Below are 20,243 nucleotides of genomic sequence, written 5' to 3'. Positions count from 1 at the left end.
ACAAGGACAGGAAATGACAAGAGTGGATTGCAAATCAGTGTTAACAACATCCCCATTCTTCATAAGCTTCAAGGGAAGCCACTTCCTCAGTCTGTATATGGAGTAAACCACCATGCTCATAAACGTTACTAGAGAGATTATATAAAATTCGTTTTGGACATGGTTTTTGGAAAGTAGATAATCCTGGCAATTTTGTGTACCTGAGTGACATTTTTTCAAAAGTGCTGTTATCTGCAAAGGTCAAAATTGCTTTAGATAATTGGGAAAATTGCCTTTCTTCTTCTGATTTGGTTTGGGCTTGGTAGGTTGCATTTGTACACTGTTCTTGTGATTAAGCCATTGTAATACAAGTGGGAAGTTCTAGTGTTTGAGGTGAGATTTATAAAATGTGAAGTGAAAACAGCACAGGCAGAGTTAAAGCAGACAATGACTGATTTAGTTTTCTATAACAGGGATTGCCTTTCAGAAGTTTGGAAGATGCTGAATCAAAGAATTCAATCAAGTGATTTGCTGAGAGGGATCAGCCTGCATTCCAGATGCCTGCTGAATCAAGACTGTCTGGTAGGTCTTAGGCAAGATTTGGTTTCAGATGAAGGAAGGGATGTAAGTCAACAAGATAAAGTACACGTCAGACTAAGCTGTTAATACTGGTCTGTTTTTTCAAGGCCCAACCAACCCTATCAGTATCAGGACTGTTAGGTCATGTGCATTATGCACATCACACAACTATTCGGACTGTATCTGATGCGCTTCCATGAAGCCTGCAGCTTATTCACTATAGCACGTAATAGCATTCCCATTTGGGGATCCTCTTGCACTAGGTACAGCTAATAACCTGCTGCCCAGCTGCTTGTTGGTATTCAGGAGTGGGAGAGTAGCTGTGTCACTAGCCACAACCAGGACGTGCATGGGATGGAATGCTGGTGTGAAAGCCTTTTAGAAAGTGTTTTCTGTAACTGAAATCCCACAAGGCAGCTTCTCCCCTTTGTGTCCCCCTGAACATTATTTGCAGGAGGAATTTCCTGCATTGCCCATCAGAAAGCCAGTCAGTGATTACAGGGGAAAACAACTGCTGTACTTGTTAAGTGGCGGTATACGTGTTTTTTCCTGTTTTGAGATGCTAATTTCATCTGGAAATTCTTGTTGAGATCCATGAAAGCAAAAAGTAGCATATGACCCTTTTATGCTGTATGAAAGGGCAGCTGCTGAGACAATAACTTTGGGAAAACAACTAGCTGGCCAAGAACGTCTACATTCAGTTCAATATGGTTTGTGTTAATATACAAGCACTATAAAAGAAAGTATTTTAATAAGTTGCATTTTTTACTTTGGACTTTGCTCTTACCGTTTATATTGTTACTGTAATTCTGAATAAAAATGCTGCCTTATATGGTATTCCTAGATTTCACTTACCGAAGATGCAGTAACTTTACTGACATCAAACTGAATAATGGGTATTTTCTATTTATCTGTTTCAAATCATAATGGTCTGAGACTTGACATTTGGGATTGTCATATTAATACTTCTCAGGTGCAAAATAAGCTCTTTTTTTTAAGATCACGTCAGCAAGATTCATTATTTCTAACATACCACTATACACTATTTCACTATACTTTACATTAATTTTCCAATAATGGTATTGACAAGCTATGATTGAAACAGCCCTCGATATGTCAATGCTGTTTTGTAATGTAACAACTTGTGTAGATTTGAGAAACTCTGTGGGCTCTGTTGCATCCTCCTGTAAGAGGAATGTAATCTTAGCCATGCAGAGCAAACTAATCATATGTCCAAATCTTCCCTAACACCTTCTGCAATCAGTGGAAAGACTCCTGTTGATTCTCAGAGGCTTGTAGTCCAAAGCTCCTGGGAATGTTATTGTTCTTGATATTTCTGTGTCAGGTTTTGTTTGGAAAGTGTACCTGTGACGTAATCTGCCCCTTTTCACATCCTTGGGATGTTACTGCATGTATTCCTCTAGGTTATTTCCCATTACTTGCTGTGTGTGCAGGATACTCATAAACATGGCATTTGTTGGTGTAGCGGTGCAAGAATTTTTATCTTTGTACTGCTCAGATAATGAGAAACAATTTCAGCACAGATCTTCAAAGGAGGCCTTATAATAGGGCTGCAAAGCAATGTGCTCATTTCCATTTATATTAGGAAACTACTGGCTCAACTTGACATTACTGTCAGCATCAAAAATCTGCCGAAGCAGATGAGACACAACTTTATAAGGTTGTTTACTTTGTTTTAGATTCTTTCACAGTTTATTATTTCCTTGACTGGCTGTCCAGCTTCACATCCCAGCCTAACTGCATATTTAACATTCAGATCCTACTGTTTGTGCTCAGGAGAGTGAATATCTTTAAACTGTTGCATTTGGATGTAGCAGAGGTTCCAGAACCATTGACCATCTTCCATCTTTTTTTTATCTGTGCTTCAGTATAAGAGTAATGCTGAGTAACATAAGACAGTGAGCTTTAACTCTCTCCTTTTGCTCTGCAGAAAAGGACTGCCAGTGAACTCATGCAAATGGCATTGGGAAATAAAAAAAAAAAAAAAAAGCTTATATCTGATTATTTCCTTCCTATGCAGTTGTGAGCAGTCATACCATCAGAGATGGTTTTAGAGCTCTCTAAAGATTGTTATGGCAGAATGAAAAGTAGAAAAGAAAGTCCTAGATTTCATTACAAGAACAGCCTCGAAGTTAAATTTGGTTCCTACCAAGCTGACTTCTGATAAACTGGAACAGGGCTTTGAAAGCAGCACAGTCCCTTGTATGCTATATGGCAAATAGCCACAAAAATTATTGCTGTTACAGGAAACAAAACCTCCCCTTCCACTGCTTTTGCAGAACAATGAGCAGGCATAAAGAATGGTAGCAGCTAGAGTGGCCTGCTAGGTTATAGGATGGGTGGGGTTTGAAAGAGAGTCCCCTTGCCAAGATTCAAGAGAAAATCCCTTCAATTCTGATGGCTTTCAGCTGGAAATACTGACTTTGCCTCCTGTACTATCTGTTGCAGCTGTTTCTGCAGAGAATGCAAAAGAAAATGATGGGAGAAATAAGCTGGGTTTGGGGGAATTCTGTTCTTCCTTTGTAAGATTTCACAGGAAAAAGTAGATCTGTCCTGGGGCTCGATTACAGGTGTACTTCACTGTTTTGTCAGTTTCTGAGTTCGTTTGCTTTGCTTTTGCACAGTAGTTCAGAGAGAAAGAAAACATCAGCTCTGCAGTAATTGCACTTCCTCTGACACCAGCAATGAGGTTTTTTTTTTTCCAGCATCTCCCTGAAATCTTATCAGGTCTTGCCTGAATGAAATACAATTAGTTAAATTCTTTTGCTATAGCTTTTACTTTAGCTATGTCACTGTTAAGATTCACAGGACCCACTTTTTATTTATTTCAAGGGCCATTTACACCTTTTTGGCAAATAAATTGCAGTTATGTTAAAAATGTATCTTCCGTCACATAGTGTAAATGTGAATAGGAACCAGCCCCATGGAATCTTCATGAACTAATAAAATAAAAATTCAGATAATAACAAAACTGTTTCTGGACTTAATACTAAGACATTTTTATACTTACATAAATAGCATTGTGTAGTCTCTGAAAATTTTCACAATATCATACAACATAATAGTATACAACACATCAGCTTAAAAACTGTTTTATTTCCTTGCAAAATCTCCCAGTATTATATCAGTTAAATTGCCTTCCTTTTGTTTATCTCAACAATTTGCTTATTGGCTTTCTGATTCCTTTTTTTCTATTGGCTTTAATTGAAGTGAAAAGATTAGTTAAAAATAATTATCCCTTATTAAATACATATTCATTCAGCAAAAAACTTAAAACAGAGGAACAGCTCCACTGAGACCTAAATTCTTAAGTTATGCTTAAAGCTAAACGTAGACTTGTGGGTTTTTTTGCAGAACAGGTCTGAACACAAGTACATTTTAAAGAACTTTCTTGAATCATTGTCTTAAATACATGCCTAAATCCTATTTACTTCACTGAGATTCAAGCATATTGCTTTATGTGTACACTTAAGTGCTTTATTAGGATTATTCTCTGAACTAAGGCTGAAGTAGACATGGGAACATTTTGAACTTTTCAGAAAAAAAAAATTAGTGAAATAAAAAAGAATTCTAGAGCAATTCTATCCTAGCTGGTAATGTAGCCTAGGGTGTAATAAAAAAAAGGGAGTTATAAAAAGTAATGTTGGAAGATGAATTTTATCTGTAATAAGAACTTTGGCCTAGGGCACATTTTATTTTACAGAGATACATTTAGGAAGGTGTCAGGAACTGCCACGATGAACATGCTACTGCATGACAGATTTATATAAAATCTGGCTTTGAGAATAGCCATCATCTAGTCCAGCAATAGTTCTTTCCCAGGACAAAAGGAAATTCACTCCTTAATCCCTCCCATTCAGTAGATATGGAGAAAGAAATCCTTTTTAATTAAAAGCCTATTTGTTTTTTAACATTCAACAGATGACAGGGAAGGATAGATTCCTGCTGACTTCAGTCATTACTGGCTTAATATCACAAGCCTACTGAAGAGTCAGTAGTCAAATACTCCCACATTTCTAAATCCGTAAGCACCCACATGGGACTGCTACTAGCCTCTGCATATTTATGTCAATAGAATAAATTTTCTGACCAAAATAATATTGCAAAGATCAGTTGCCAAGATTTGCATAGTTCTTGTTTCCTTGAAACACTACTATTAAAAATATTACAAATATGTATGCTTGTACATGTGTGTGTATATATATGGCGCATGCAAGAGAGATGTGTATATATATAATATAAAGAGAGACTTTCATGTTCCATTTTTGTGTCACATAATTATTTCTAAGCATCTTGGATGCTTAGATACTTGCATGGATATAGGAGACCTGAAGCAATGGCAGGACTCAATGTTTCAAGTTTGAACAAAATTCAGATAATTCAGATAATTAATAAATCTGAATTATAATATGCTTTTAAAATGTTCTTAGTGGTAGTCCCTTATAAGGATTTTTCTCAAGGCTCTGATGATACATGCTCTGTACGAGTTTCTACTGAAAAATAGTAGCATAAACAGTATATTGAGCTTCAGAATGAATCAGTCAAGTTCAGAAAATTAACAGAATGGCACCTTAGTCTAATGTAATTGCTCCCTGTAAATATTGAAAGAGTAAAATCTGATTCAGTGGCAAGTAGCTTGAAGAGAGACTTCTATGGATTGATATGCCAAACCCCAAGAGTTTAAGAGATAAGAATAATGACTAATATTTGATAATACTAGAAATATTTGCATGTGTGTAAGCAGTGCAGTTCTCCAGCCTAAGGTTGGGATCAAACTGCGGTACAGAGAAATTTCAGTGCAGATGGGTCTGTTAGAGAGGCAGAATCCTAAACTCAGGACTCGTAACTAACTCTTATTCTGCCAGTTCTAGAGTCAGACCCTTGAGAGTTCTCCACTGATGTTCCACCATCCACAATAGAAAAGCTTGTACTGTACTATTATTAATACTCCATATCTGTGTTCATATGTTTTAAAACATTTCTGTTCATCTGTAGATTCCCCTGGCAACTTTAAGTGAGTATACAATAAGCATTTCAATAACATGTCATATCCACATTGCTGTCCTTGAATAAGGATCCTAGCTTTAAACTGCTGTGCTTTTGTTCCATTTTATACAGTCTGACTGGAATTTTCTTTCTAAGCAAACAGTCCAAAGCATGTTTTATTACACTTCTTTTAAAACATTTCAAATTTAAATGACAACAAAAGGAAAACATTTATTGCTCTAATACATAATAGCAAGTGGATATTATTATTTTTTGTAAAGTATTTTAAAACCCCAAGAACTAAAATATTGTTTGATGATTACAGAGACTTTAGTATGTGGTTATACAGTGTTTTAATCAATATTCATTTTATACACAAAATAAAGTTCATGAAACAGTAAGCAGCAAACTCTGCTATGTATATGTGCATTAGCTACAATTAGCAGCCTGATCCAGAAGATGCTGAGCACCCTCAAAACATTGACTCCACTCAAGTGTTAGAAGATGGTCAGCAGCTTCTAGGATGGGACCCGAATGATGCACTGGAAGAAGTATGTGATAGCAATTACAGTATTTCAGTGGATATTTTGTTATGGAATCACTAAGAAAATACATTTTAATAGTAATTGATAAGCACCAGCTCACAACACTGCATGTGGCTGCATCACTTACACATTACATTTCCTGACACATTGCATGTAGAATACATCTAGAATTCTCAGCACAGAGAAAACTGAGAGTTGTTACGTAGCACTTACAAATTACCACACGGAAAATGTAGTTTTTAGTAGCATTTTCAACAGTGAAGTTGCAACATTATTTTAGTGACTATGTTCCTTATGCAAAGGAAAAATAAAAAGTAGTCAGTGACATACTTCCTGAAATTTTAATACTGGCTTTCAGGTGTTAACAATCTAAAGTGCTTTCATGTTTCATACATTTTTAAAAATTTTCAATTTATACAAAAAAAAATCAAAATATTTATAAATTCATTCTATACAGTTGTGAATGTACAATTTAGTCTATTCCTGTTTCCTCACCCAAAAAATTGGCATTGCCATCTCCCAAATCTCTCTTTTGAAACCAAGTCTGTGAGTTTGTTTCTTGAACATAAGAATCCAGAAAATAGCAAATTCCAGGGATATCACTGGGAAAATTTGGTGGAAGCTCTTCTCTTGAGCGAGGTGTGAACACGAAACCTGGATATTCCTTTAACAACCTGGAACAAAAATGAATCATCTTATTAAAAATGAATCAGTCACTAATTGTTACTACAAGTGGAGACATTCAATAATTCTTCATGTACAGCAGGGCAGAATGTAGCAGAGCAGAATCTAATTTAATATTTATCTGTTATTTACTGAAAATATAAAAAAATACCGTTTATTTGGTAACCTTAATAACCTATTAACTTGTGCACCAGCGCAAAGAGGAGTATTGCCTCTCTTTTTTTTGTCTTGTCAATATTCAGATCCTCTTACCAATTCTAATAATTTTGTTTTTTCACACATAGAGTCCACTAAACCCAGTGGTCCTCCATATCTGAAACACAGATTGCTAATCTCTAGGGGTAAATACTGATGACTGGTATCTAAGCTTCCAAACAATTATTGCAATATATAGGAGTTGAGCAAGGTGCCATAATGTTCTCAATATGTTTTTAGAATTGGTGTATGAATCAAAAAGAAAAAATCACTAAACAAAAAGGAGGTTAACACATCATTCACCCAGGGAAAAAAAACATACCACAGCAATAATAATAATTTACCCTTTAACCAAATTGCCTATTTTCTAGGCACTCAAAGAATTAATTCTCTCTTTGTTTCAACAGCATACTCATTTCAAATATTTTCTTGAGATGAATACACAGTCATGCAGAAACCTACTTATGCCACAAGTTATAGGCGAGTCTTGTGGTGACGAAGTGTCCAATGGTTTTAAGAAAAGACAGTACCATTCAAAATGATTTTCCATATGGACAGCGGAAAAAAATCGCTGTTGGCCAGCACTGGTCTTCTGACATACATAAGCGCTGTCGACACTAGTGCTACCTCTATATTGTTAATGATCTAAGAGGTTATTTGCTGTGTGCCCTAAAACCTGTGATACTTTTATTTAAATCACCTTACAAGATAATCTAAAGCTTGGCACGCTGTAAGTCACATAGCACATGCTGCAGGGAATGTCCGGATCCTGTCCCAAATTCTCTCTCTGACATTGGCTACAGAACCTTGCCACAAGGCATTATCGGATACATGGCAGTGGGTACAAGCTGAGTAGGAATAACTGACTGTCCAGGCTACAGTGAGGGTAGCAGAGCTTTCTTGAAAGGAAAAAATAATTTATATCCATATTTCTGGTTATTTTACCCAGCCAGCCATATCACCTTCTATTAGTAGATTCACTCTCTCCAGTTCATTCTTATAAAACTTTTGGCCACTCTGGAAGAAATAATGATCTCCATCAGCTCAGTGGCATAAAATTCAGACCTGAGCCTGGAGTTCAGATGTAGACTGTTGTTACCATCAAATTCAGAACAGTTTCCTATTATTTTGCCTGGCACTATAAGACACTATTACTTGGCCATGAACATATTGTAAGGCGATTTATCAATACAATATAAAAGGTAGTACAAAGAGAGTATTAGGCTGAGAGGACAAAGAAAATATGCTGTATTTCCCACGAAAGAGCCTGCTAGCTGTCTGCATAATCACGTAGTACACATTACGAAAAATGTGGATACACTCAGTGTACAGCCTAAGTTCCATACTAAAAGGTTGGGACTGAGCTGGGGCCAAGATCTGTATAAACTAAACACTGGCCTGGTTGATTCATTGCATCCTATTCATTCCTCTTCCCTAACCAAAAGAGAATGAAGGTGTGTAGAGTGATGTTTAACAATTCTTCAGTTCGGTTGTTGTTTTCAAGAGCACCTGCAGCCAGTTTGGCATCCAGTTCACGCTGAAAGCCACATAGCTCAAAGAGGAGCTCTCTCTATGTGAGAGAAAAAAAAACAACAACAACAACAAGAACAAAACCCCCAAGATGTATACAGCTGTAGGGTAAGAAGCAAAATTGGCCCAGACAGTCCATTCATTTTAAATGTAACATCTGAAAAATCAATATCAGCTATTCTGTTTCACCCTTTTTCTTGCTGCTGCTGGTTGCATTCTGACTAAAAATAACAATGGTGCATTCATGAGCAGTTAAGATAAAAAGAGAAAAAGGAAAAAAACCAGCAGTGCAAACAGAGGGAAAGGAAGATCACTAACTGTTACAATAACTACTTCAGGTGGATATTTTACAGATACGAAGCACTATACCTGTAGGTTGTTGGGCTGACGTTTATTTTTCTAGGTATACTGCATGATTCAAACTTGTTGGCAAGGGTTACATTATTTCCAAAAAGGCAATAACGAGGCATTTTAACCCCAACAACTCCAGCAAAGACAGATCCAGAATGAAGGCCAATACGCATCTTTAAATAAAAGTCAGAAAACAGCATTATTAGGTAAAATGAAATGGTTAAAGTCAGTTTTATAAATTCTTTGTCTAGTAAAAAAAAAAAAAAGAAAGAATGAGTAACTAATACGCACTGAGTTAGTACAGTCTCCTTAAAATGTTTGTGTTCTGGTCATCACTGCTCATGGAGAGGAAACTAGCTGAAGTTCACCCTACTTTGCCTTTTTAGTAAGTAATCCTTCATCTGATATGATTGTGATAACGCTGGCCTCTGCAGCAGTAAATTGATTTAGAAACATCACCAGGAGTTACTATGACACTTGGATACTTTCCTGAGAGTAATTACATGACAGAATGTTAGACTGATGACAGTTAACGGCTAGTACTTGCTTTGCTGTTAAGGTCAGAAGACAAGTCTTAGGGAATAGCAAAGACAGTATGTACATGCTCTAGTTCCAACTGACCTCCATTGACAAGATCACACATAGAGTAAATCCCAATCCCAGAGTACAGAATTTTAATAATTAATCAAATTATACAGCAGCTGAAACATTTTGATACCTCTTCTTTGTAACTCATACTCAGATTTTTGAGTTTTGCTTAGCTGGTACTGCTTTCTATGTTCCTTTTTTTTTTTCTGATGTGTTCTTTTTCTTATGTGTGTTATACATATGCAGACATAGCACTCTGACACAATAATGGCATGATGTCAGGAACCTTGCCTATCTTCTATGGGTGCTACTCTTTGCATATCAAGAAAATATCATATCATTATGAAGTCCCAACTTCTAATTTTGAGTGGAAAAGCAGAAAAGCCTGCAACAAAAGTAAAATCGACCCCTACAGCAGATGGCTGAAATATGTACATCGATATACAAGTCTGACTTAAAGTAAGCAGTTTGCAGTCATGCCTTTGTCTTTGACAATTCATTTATGACTGTAGACTGTGACCGTTTTGCTGCTTTGCAAAACAGCCAATGCTTTCATGAACCATTTCATTAAAATAGATGCATGTTTTCATTAAAAATAGAAAGAATTCAGTTTTCTTCTGAAAAGCTTCTAGTAGGTACTTCTACAATACAGTTTTTTCATCCCTATTTTAAAATTACTTTTTAAAATGTAATAGCATTCCTCATCCAAAATTACAGAGGTAGCGTTTGTGTGCAAATGATAAACATGTTATAACATTGTCAAGATGTTTCCAGATTTTTTAAGTGTAATTTAATTTGATATTGTGAAATACAAAAAGAACAACATTTATTTATAATACTGCTGTTCTCTGTGATAACTCTGGAGCATGTAATCTTCTGAATAACCATTTTCTTTGTCTTGGAATACAAATATTCCTTAATCTAAAATCAAAGAAGCCCAAAGTTTTCTAAAGGAACAAATGAACAGATAAATGTTAAAAATGAGCAAATGTAAGACATAATGAACGAGACACCTGTATTAAAAATAATATGTCCCCATTCCAGGACATTTGAACTTAGTAGAAGGTCCACACCATTTGTCACGCACCCAGGCCTTTCAATTTTTTTCTCAGTGAGAGGCTAACCTACATGAAAAGTTCAGTACATGCATAAGTCCTCATTGAAAGGGAGCCATAAATATAACTACCACTGAATCTAACAGTTGCTTTGACAGCATCTTATGGTAGTGGTTCAGTATCTGGCTGTAAAACAAGAAGAGCAATAGAATCCTTTAAAAGATGGGTGGATTACTGCAATCAGAACATGTCTTTGATGATTCACATTTATACCTGTTGCCTCAAAAGACTTAGATGTTCCCATCGGGTCTAATCTTGAGACAGGATTAGTCTCATTAGAAAACAGTAACAGAATATTCCATGCCACTGACAAATGTATTGGTACTGAGACAAAAAATGCAGCATGTCAGTATGCACCTATTGATTTCACTGCATTTCAGTCATTTGGGCTGATTTTCAGATCTCTGTTTCATCTTTACTTCTCCACAATACTCTCATTCATAGACCTAAAAAAGTCAGTCTCTCCAGCCATACACACTTGTTTCCCGAATTTGTCTGAGTTGATGCAAAGATGTGAATGAAATTTCCTTGAGACAAAAACCCCAAAAGCAACTAAACAAACAAAAATGCCCACTTTAACCATATAAAATACAATAAAATATATGACCTTGATAGGCTCTCCATGGGGAGACACCACCTCATCTGACAGCTCCATCATCTTCAGGGCCATCAATGCTATTTGAACAGCGTGTGTTTCACTTTCTTTGTGTAAACCTCCAGCGACACAGTATGCATCTCCAATAGTCTCAACCTAAAACAGGCACATTTGTTCCTTAGTGTTATACTGTTTGACGTATAAAAGAATAGCCTGTGGCTTCAGTAAGAATTGTACCTACATATTGACTGAGTCTTATTTGTCCCACTAAATTATTTAACGCCTGGGCAAATCCTGCAGTATCATTCAAAAGGGAAATACAACTTGTATTTATTGCTGGGCATGATGCTAAAATATTTCCTTCATCAATATCTACATTAAACACCTATTCACTCCAGATTCACATCATTGTCATTAAAAATAATTTTAAAAATTAACTCTTAAGTTTTGATGGGTTTCTCTCTTGGCTGCATAAACAGATGATTCTGTTGGGTTTCTTTGTTTGTTTGTTTTGTGATTTATCTTAATATGTATTTCTTATAATGAGGGTTTAGGGCAAAAGAATTTTTGCACTTCTATTGTCTTCTGTCCGATTTAGTCTTCATTTCCTTTACTGCCCCAGAACCCCACAGAAATGCAATAAATTGTGTACCTTGTAGACATCTAGCTCTCCACATTGGTAATCAAAGCGAGTATAAAGCTCATTAAGCATGGTGATAACCTGCATAGGTGAGCACTGGGAACAAATGGCAGTGAATCCAACAATGTCAGAGAAAAGCATTGTGACATTATTAAATTTCTTGGCTTGCACAACTTGTCCCTGCCACAGCTGCTGAGCAACCTCTCCAGGAAAAATTGAAAACAGAAGATCTACAGTCTTCTTCTTTTCTTCTTCAAGTGCTTGATGGGCCTGCTCAAGGGTTGCCTTTAGCTTTCCTAACCTCTTCTTCAATCCATCCTGAGCTCTGGCCTGCTCTCCTATCAGAACAACATCTCTCAATGCATTGTGAATGGGAATATCTGAGAGGTACAATCCACGTCCTGTAAAATCTTCTAGTCTATCCACACAAGGAGATCCCAAGAATAGGATGGCACTGGATTCAAAAATATAGATCATTTGGCCTTTAAGATCCATTACCTGAAACAGTTAAAGAAACAAGAATTCATGCAAAACATGCATGGCAATGGTTTAGAAGCAAGAAGTTCTAGGGGAAATACATTTTGCTGAAATGGAGGAAAAACAGACCAGTCAACAGTCCTCACATTTTAATTTAATTGCTTAAGAGAAAACATGGGGTGCTAAATCATAGAGCCATCAAATAAGTTTATTTTGCTTGAGCCTTCTGGTAAAAAGTTAGACCACAACTTAAGGATAAACACCTAATTATGTTTGAATATCAGTACCAGTTTTGGCTTAGGAAGAAAAAACAAAAGAATAATGTGCATTTTCATGCATTGATAAAATGTTGCTGACTATAGTGGGCTATGAATTTCTGCTAATAAACTAGTGTTTAGTTCATGCACCACTTTCCTTGTAAGATAAAGTTAGAAAATCTGCTTCAGTTTTATCACAGGATGTTCAGTACTCACTGCAATTTAAAATTAAAGGCATGAATAGTAGAAATATCCCATTTTAATCTAAAAAAGTGAAGTGTTTTTATGTCTCTTCCATATTCAGTTGTGTAATGTCCAAGGTGCTGCAGAGCTCCGCTTAACATTGCTTTGACACATCATTTTTTGAAAACCTGCTACTTGCTAATATACATTTGCATGTGTAAGTACATGCAAAAGCAAAGCAGTGTCTACTACCTCTTGTAATCATTAAATTTGCCTAATGCAGAAATGCATCTGAGATGAAGTAGCTAATTAGTGCTACATTTTTTTTCCCACTTCATTAATAACTGGGTGAAACCTTTATTACTGTTCTTCATTTAAGTTCTTGGAGTGTTCAGTCTGAACTGGTAATTCATCCTGGAGTGCCTCAGGTGTATATAAGCTGGAATTCAGCTGGGGCCAGTGATGAATAAAAGCAGTCATTGAATATTCAATGTTTTTTACTGTCACAGGTCATTTGACACAGACCCAGCTTCAGCAAAGCTAGTACATAATCCCGTCAGCTGAAACTAAGTGGGACCTTTGGTAATTTCATCTCATGAAAATATGAGAATATCAAAGATACCAAAATACCAAAGATACCAAAGGCTGAACGAGCACAGGAAATGTCTACGTCTTTCCCCAAATCCTACAGCTGTTGTTTCCAGATGATCGAGGGGCACTTTGATAAATCTATCTTTGTGTTGGAGATGCCCTTATTGTCAGCAGCATGGCATGTCATTGACTTTATCTCAATTTACTGAGTTTATCTCAGTATTTCAATTTTTTTTTTTAATATAAAATCAATTTAACTGTCAGATTTTACTTATGTAAAAGTCCTAAAGCAGAGTTTTGACTGAATATTGGCTTCAGAATCTGAATTATTTTAGAGTGTCCTCAATAAATCATTATTATTCAGTTGTATTAGATTTGAGAGGTAGACAATGCAAAGTGCACCATGTTTTGTGGCTATTTTAATCCTATCTGAAGAAAACAAATTCCTCACAGAAGTAATGGTTATAAAAAGTCTCTTACCATGGATGATTTCATATCAGTATTATCCCATCTTCTGACTCGTACAGTAAACTGCATATTTAGCATTGTCATTATTCCACTAAAAGTGCAGCTTACTTTGGGGGTAAGAATTTCAAAATACTCTTCAAAATTGGGCTTAGCTTGAAATTCTCTCCTCGTCAAAAGTCTTCTTATCCCATTTCCAATTTGAAGAACTGACATATCCTTGTCAAACATAAAATGAAATGGGAAAGTCTTACAGAACACTGAGGCAGGAATCACAAGTGAAGACTGTGGTTTACATGGAGATAAGGAAGGTTTTGCAGTTTTGACTTGTATAGAATACAGCAAATAAGGCTGATTAGCAAACTCAGTGCAGTCATTATGGAAACAAGGAGGCATGAGCATCACTTCCACCTCAGTTTCATACAAAATATGAGCTGCTGCTTTAATAATACCAGACAGAATAAGACTCGTGATTTTTTTAGGAAAGAAATAATACACATTTAAGAAGTCCTGATCTTTCTCCAGGCATAATATGGAGGCATCTTCAAGTCTGTCCTTTTTTCCTGCTTCTTGGCTGTGGCTACTCTGCTTCAGCAGAGTAGTGAAACTGTTCAAAAAGTCCTTAAGAGTTCCTCCAATAACCCCTAATATGTGTTCATCCTCTTCATAGCATATTTTGAATAGCTCTTCACCAAGAGATTCCCGTAGCGATTCCACAGGAACACCTGCAGGGAATCACATTTTAGTCAGAACTGCACTCATCACGCTGAATCTCAGGCTACCCTCCACTTTTTTTAATGCTAGACCAAATGAAATTAGCAATATCTTTTCCTAGTCCAGCACTGACACCCGAGGACCCTCTCATTTAGGAGTCCTGCTGTAACCAAGACATACTCTTGGTGCCTGGAAAACAGGGAGACAATAGGTTGTAGTTTGGAAAGATCCAAGACTCAGTGTTCTTTGTAGAGATGTAGACAGAATGAATGCATGTTTTGGCACAGGATTTAACCCAGTTCCCTTAGCTTGATATAAAGAAATAAAATAAGAATTCAAAAACTTTAAATGACAATAAAAAGTTAGAATAACATAGCATCTGTGTACACATGCAGATATAAGTACTATGCCTGATCCAATAAGTTAAATGATGCTAGGACTATTCCAGGGCACTGATGCCAATTGGCACAGAACAGCTCTTATCTTTGCTAGTAAATTTGTTTTAACAGGATAGCTGCATGCAGACTGACTGTTGGGAATGTTCCAGCTCCCCAACTGTTACTGGGAATCATTTGGAAAAGTGTTATCCGTCACAGGCCAACTGTGTGCCAGGACCTGCTTAACAGTTTAAGTGTACAAAAGACCACATTTCAGTTCCTGGAAATATTAATTTACAATTACAGATGTAGCCAGAGAGTTCCCTGTTACAAATTACAGCAGTTCTCTTCTGACAGACTACAGTTCTTCAGAAGATGAAAAGGATCAAAAAGTTTTTCATGAGTATAAAACTGTAATTTATCACTGAATGTATGTTATAATTCCCTCTAGTTGTTGGATCTCAGGAGTGGATGATTCTATGGCAGCTCAGACTTGAGAAACTTGTCTTTTTAGCTCAAATGTTGACACTCTGACCTGTTAGTTGCAGAGATCACAGTTTAGGCTCTGTGTTGTCAGCATCACTGCAGCCCTTACATGGAGGAAATTATTTCTTAGTAACAAGACTAATTTATATATACACATATTATTTTATATAAAAATTATATATAATCTCTATATTTTTATATATATCTATTACTAAACAAGCTTACGTTACCTGCTGCATTAGCATGATCACTGATTATTTTTTCAAAATCTTCTCTATCCCCAGTTTTTCTGTAAAGATGATAAAAATATAAATAAACCCCCTGAAAAATCAAGATAAACATGATAAAAATAGTAAGCAACAGAGATTACCTACCCTGTCTTTAATGTGTACAGACTGAGTTTCCCGATCAAATAGGCAGTTTTTCATTAATTCAAAATAGGGTCTTGGTAGGATCTTAGATTATCCTATGCATTTGTGATAAATTGAAAGTTTTAGTGGTCTGAGCTCAGATTATGGATTGAGGCCAAATGTTATAGACTGTCATTGATTAAACTCTTTTAGGTTGCAACAGTCCTGGGTTTTTGTTTGATTAATTTTTTTGCTTGAAGCCATAACTGTATTTCATAGCATATGGTAAAATATAATTTGAATTTAGAATTCCAAGCATTTGGAATTACATTGCATTAAATTCAAAGGAGGTGAGAAAGTATTTCTGTTTTGAGAGGAAATACCAATAAAAACTATTAACTTCAAAATTACTTGTTCATTGGTAGAAATCTAGATCCTGTGACACAAAACTGCATCCCTCTGAGTTCTCTGAGGTCAATAAATGTCTACCTGAATGTCAGACCCAAAATGATAAGAAGGGCATGTAGCTTAGATTAACCTCCATATAAGTATTTGATACATTTTTTCTGAATTTCTTTGCTTGAAATATCTTAGATATATTTATATGCAAAAGCAATACAGACATTTAGATCTGTTTTACATTTGCATTATTACATCATTCAGAATAGCATAATAATTTTTTGTTTCAAACAAATACTCCAGGAAGAAACACATAATTAAAGACAGGGCAAATATTCACATCACTAAGCCAGTCAGCAATTGCAATGTCCATCTGACCAGCTATCTTTGATTCAGTCAATGCATGTAAACTGCTTTAAAAATATCAAGTGTAATTTAAAAGATATATTGTAATTATCTATTCTTGTCAAGGTGAGCAACAGTGTAGTTTCCAACTTCATTATTTTTCTCCACTTTTGAAAGGAGATTTAAACTAAGAAGTGCCTTATTTCTTCAGATGCATTCAATAAATTGAATCCTCAATGTATAATGACACGCTAGGAAATTCTCACTCCCTACAAAGCTCAAACGATTATCGGATATCAAATAATATTGGATTAATACCAAGGAGTGCTGAAAATCAAGCTGAGTTCCTCAGAAAGAGAAAGCAGGAGCTGAGTGAGCCCAGTGAAAATATGTATGTCAGTATCTGTAGTGTATGATTGTTCACTGTATCAGAGGCCAATATTTTTTGTATTATACTAATTGTTTGCATTTAAAATTCTTTTCCTGGGATCATAGAAACACTGGGCTAGATCCATACACAGCCATGTCTACCTTTCCATCTATTTGAGTAGTCACTGAGTTCCTCTAGAACACTTGCTCATTTTAAACAAAGTCCTCGTCTGTTTCCCTGCACAAATGGCTAAATTTGCCCATTAAATGAAGTTTGTGAGGGATTAAAATATTTGTGAATATTTTAAAATAAACCAAATCATTATCAACTTAAATTACATGAAATGTTACACACCAATTTGACAAGATAATTGAAAACAGATTCCAGAAGTCCTGATTCCCACTCACCACCCCAGTTCTTATGAACTGTTTGCAAAACATTTTTGCTGTGAAGTTAGTGGCAAATCCATTATACATACATACCTGGTTTCTTTTATTCTGTGTTTTGCAAGTGTTCTCTGAAGTGCAAGATTTAGCCTTTCAAACTGGGGAAGAAAAAAAGGTATGTTGATTAAAACATCATTGCTGAAAATTTAATCATACGAAATATATTTTTATAAAGAGAAGAGTTACTTTGCTGTCCTTGGGACTAAAATCTTTTTTCAAGATGGTGTAGTGGTCAGAAACAACATGTCATTTCTGCATTTAGGGTTTAGTTTATGCTGATGTCTTCAGCTCCAGTACCACTATAATTAAGCTCCTTAGATGACATGTGCCAGTGGTTGTGCATTTTTAATACACTGATGTGCTTTACCTCCAAGTTGTCAGATAGCACAGATGGCAATAAAGACAGTGCTGCTAACAAGCACGTATAACTAACCCAACTTTCTATTATTACAAAAAAAAAACAACCCCACCCTACTATGGATGCAAAATGTAGAAAGAAATCTTTCCAGTTTAAAATATATTATCCTAACAGAAAACGCCAGTTACATTCTGCATTATGCCCACAGCAAAACATTAAAAAGGGGCTCTTCTAACTAGTAACTTTTCTTGGAATGTTAAGAGTTAAATATTTTTTCAGGGCAATTTTCAGAAGTTTCAAGATTGAAATTGCACAAGGTAACAGAGTTTCAAATGTAGTTTGATCAAAACATCAAGATAGCATTCTGTGCTTCAGATTACCTTCTTTTCTGTTTTCAAGGCTACAGCATTTCAAACAATGTTAGAATAATTTATTTTATATTTGTAGGAAAAGAAGAATTTGCCTATGTATGCTGCAAACCCAAGTATCCTCCAGATGAAAATCTAGCACTGTAGATAACCTTTGTAAAAGGATTCCATAATAAAAGAACCTTTAGAATACCATGAAGATTTACCTTAATTTACCTTGATCCCATGGTTCCATATCATTTCTGTAGTTCCTGACTGGACCAAATACAGCACTTTCTAAATATGCATATTTCAAAGTAAAGCTGTCTGATGTGTGTAGTCTCTGATCATTGGAAACCCAAAATTCCCATCAAGACAGTGACGCAAAATAGTACTATACTGCCATGATAGAATTTCTCTGTGAGGCTTGCTATGCTCTGGCTTTTCTTTGGTTCTCATTCCCTGAAGAAACTAGTGTTTTCTACTGCATCTTGTAGTTTTTGTATTTTCAAAAGGAAAGTTGACACACATGAGGGAAGTGTCATGTGAAAGAAACACAATATATTCTGGAGACTTTTTCCAAGCAAAAATCTAAATCAAACAATTGTTCTACCATGTATATGAACACAATGTAAATTAAATCTGTGTATAAACTGGTACAGTAAGTGGAATGCCATCCAATTCGTTACTTATCTCCAAGCAATGTTCTCTATATTTCTGTAAACACCCAAAGAAGCAAGTAAAACAATATCACACACACCACATTATATCTCAAATTTAATCAATACTTATTCTGGATTCACTATGTCCTGTACTTCCATGCATTACTCGTTGTTTTCATGAGGAGTTCATGAATCAGTTGGGGTCGTGATGCAGCCCCCTGTTTTGGAGTTTCCAATTGGAAAGATTATGATGTTAGTCACTGATGGTGAGTGAAGTCAGGCACTACAAAGTAGATAAGCAATGAAAAATATGTTTTTAAACAAGCAAAACCCTTCTATGGAGAACCCGGACTGGGAAGATGCTTAGGTCTTGACCCCAAATCAGCATAAGAACCAACTACTATACTTGGAAAGTTCCAATGAATATGACTTGAATAACTGTAAATAGCTGCCACAATAACCTTGAACTTCAGTAGCTCCTGGTCATAATATCCTTGACTTTACCAAGCTTTTGTCTCAGCTGATGAACTATGATATCATGATTATACGATGGGCAGCTGCATACATTTTTACCACTCTTTAAAGAAAAAAAACAACCAATTATTTCATTAAAAATACCACCAACAAATATATACTAGAAAAGCAATACAGCAATCATGACACCATAGGAAGGGTGCTTTGCCAGTTCATCTTGGCGTTAAAAGTCTTTTCCTTTATATGTTTAAAGATCAATTTAAAGGAATTAATTCCTTCTGTGTAAGTGCAGCAGAGGTAAAAAGGGGTCTATCAAAAATTGATAACGTGAGTTTTAACAAAAGGGTAATAGATGAAAAGTTGCAAACCACATCTAATAGATTTAACATATTTAACAGATTTAAAATAGATTTAACAAACTCCAGCACATTTAGTAAGGTATGCTGAATGTCAAGTACTAGAATTGTAATCAATTGGGTATACAAAGTTGGCCATTTGTAGTCCCAATATATACCGGTCAGTTCCTTCACACTTTCCACAGAACTGAGGCAAGCCCCAGTGTTCAGTGTTACGGAGCTGCATTTTTCATGTTCTTTTTACAGAGATAAACCGTGGCATTCATCTCCACTCAAGCAAACCACTGTGCATGCACTGTACCTATTTTCAGCTGAGTTGAGCAGAGACATAAAAATACCTCTGTGGTAAACACAGACAGTAATGTTTTCAAAAATAGTATGGCAGGAGATTAGCATCATAACAGGTGAAAACAGCTATTTAATTTTTTTCGTGACAGTGACTAATGTACATAGCAGTATGGATTCAGTTAGGTGAACTGATGAGGTGACCACATAATTTACATAATTAGGTAACAAGGCAGAGTTTCTCTAAATGTATCTCTATGTAGAAGATTGTTACAGAAATACATGATTTATACAGAACAATTAAAATGATCAGTGGAAGGTTGCAAAAACAAGACAAAAATATATGGAAATGCAGTGGAAGGGATGACATGAAATTGTAGAGAACTGATTGTGGCAAAATTGTATCCAGAAGGAATGGAAGAGGACGAAATGAGGATTTAAACTATGCAGAACTACATAAGAACACAAACTTTGAAGTCAAACTTTCTAAAGG

At 35.8% G+C, this 20,243-nt stretch overlaps 1 protein-coding gene across 2 annotated transcripts in view; it reads right to left on the bottom strand.

Moving 5' to 3' along the window:
• Positions 1–5,781: 5,781 nt before the first annotated feature.
• The window catches only part of GUCY1A1 (guanylate cyclase 1 soluble subunit alpha 1), a 36,785-nt gene continuing 22,323 nt past the window's right edge, over positions 5,782–20,243 (bottom strand). For both annotated transcript variants that reach the window (XM_074589738.1, XM_074589739.1), the window contains 7 exons: positions 17,305–17,366; positions 15,589–15,647; positions 13,797–14,506; positions 11,821–12,306; positions 11,181–11,324; positions 8,889–9,043; positions 5,782–6,784 (listed from right to left, as the gene is read on the bottom strand). In XM_074589738.1, coding sequence (XP_074445839.1) covers positions 6,583–6,784; positions 8,889–9,043; positions 11,181–11,324; positions 11,821–12,306; positions 13,797–14,506; positions 15,589–15,647; positions 17,305–17,366 — 1,818 coding nt within the window. In that variant the 3' untranslated portion in view covers positions 5,782–6,582. The remainder of the gene's footprint in view (positions 6,785–8,888; positions 9,044–11,180; positions 11,325–11,820; positions 12,307–13,796; positions 14,507–15,588; positions 15,648–17,304; positions 17,367–20,243) is intronic.

This window comes from Larus michahellis, chromosome 5, assembly GCF_964199755.1.
Source record: "Larus michahellis chromosome 5, bLarMic1.1, whole genome shotgun sequence".
NCBI lineage: Eukaryota > Metazoa > Chordata > Aves > Charadriiformes > Laridae > Larus > Larus michahellis.
This window is presented reverse-complemented; position numbering and strand designations above follow the sequence as displayed.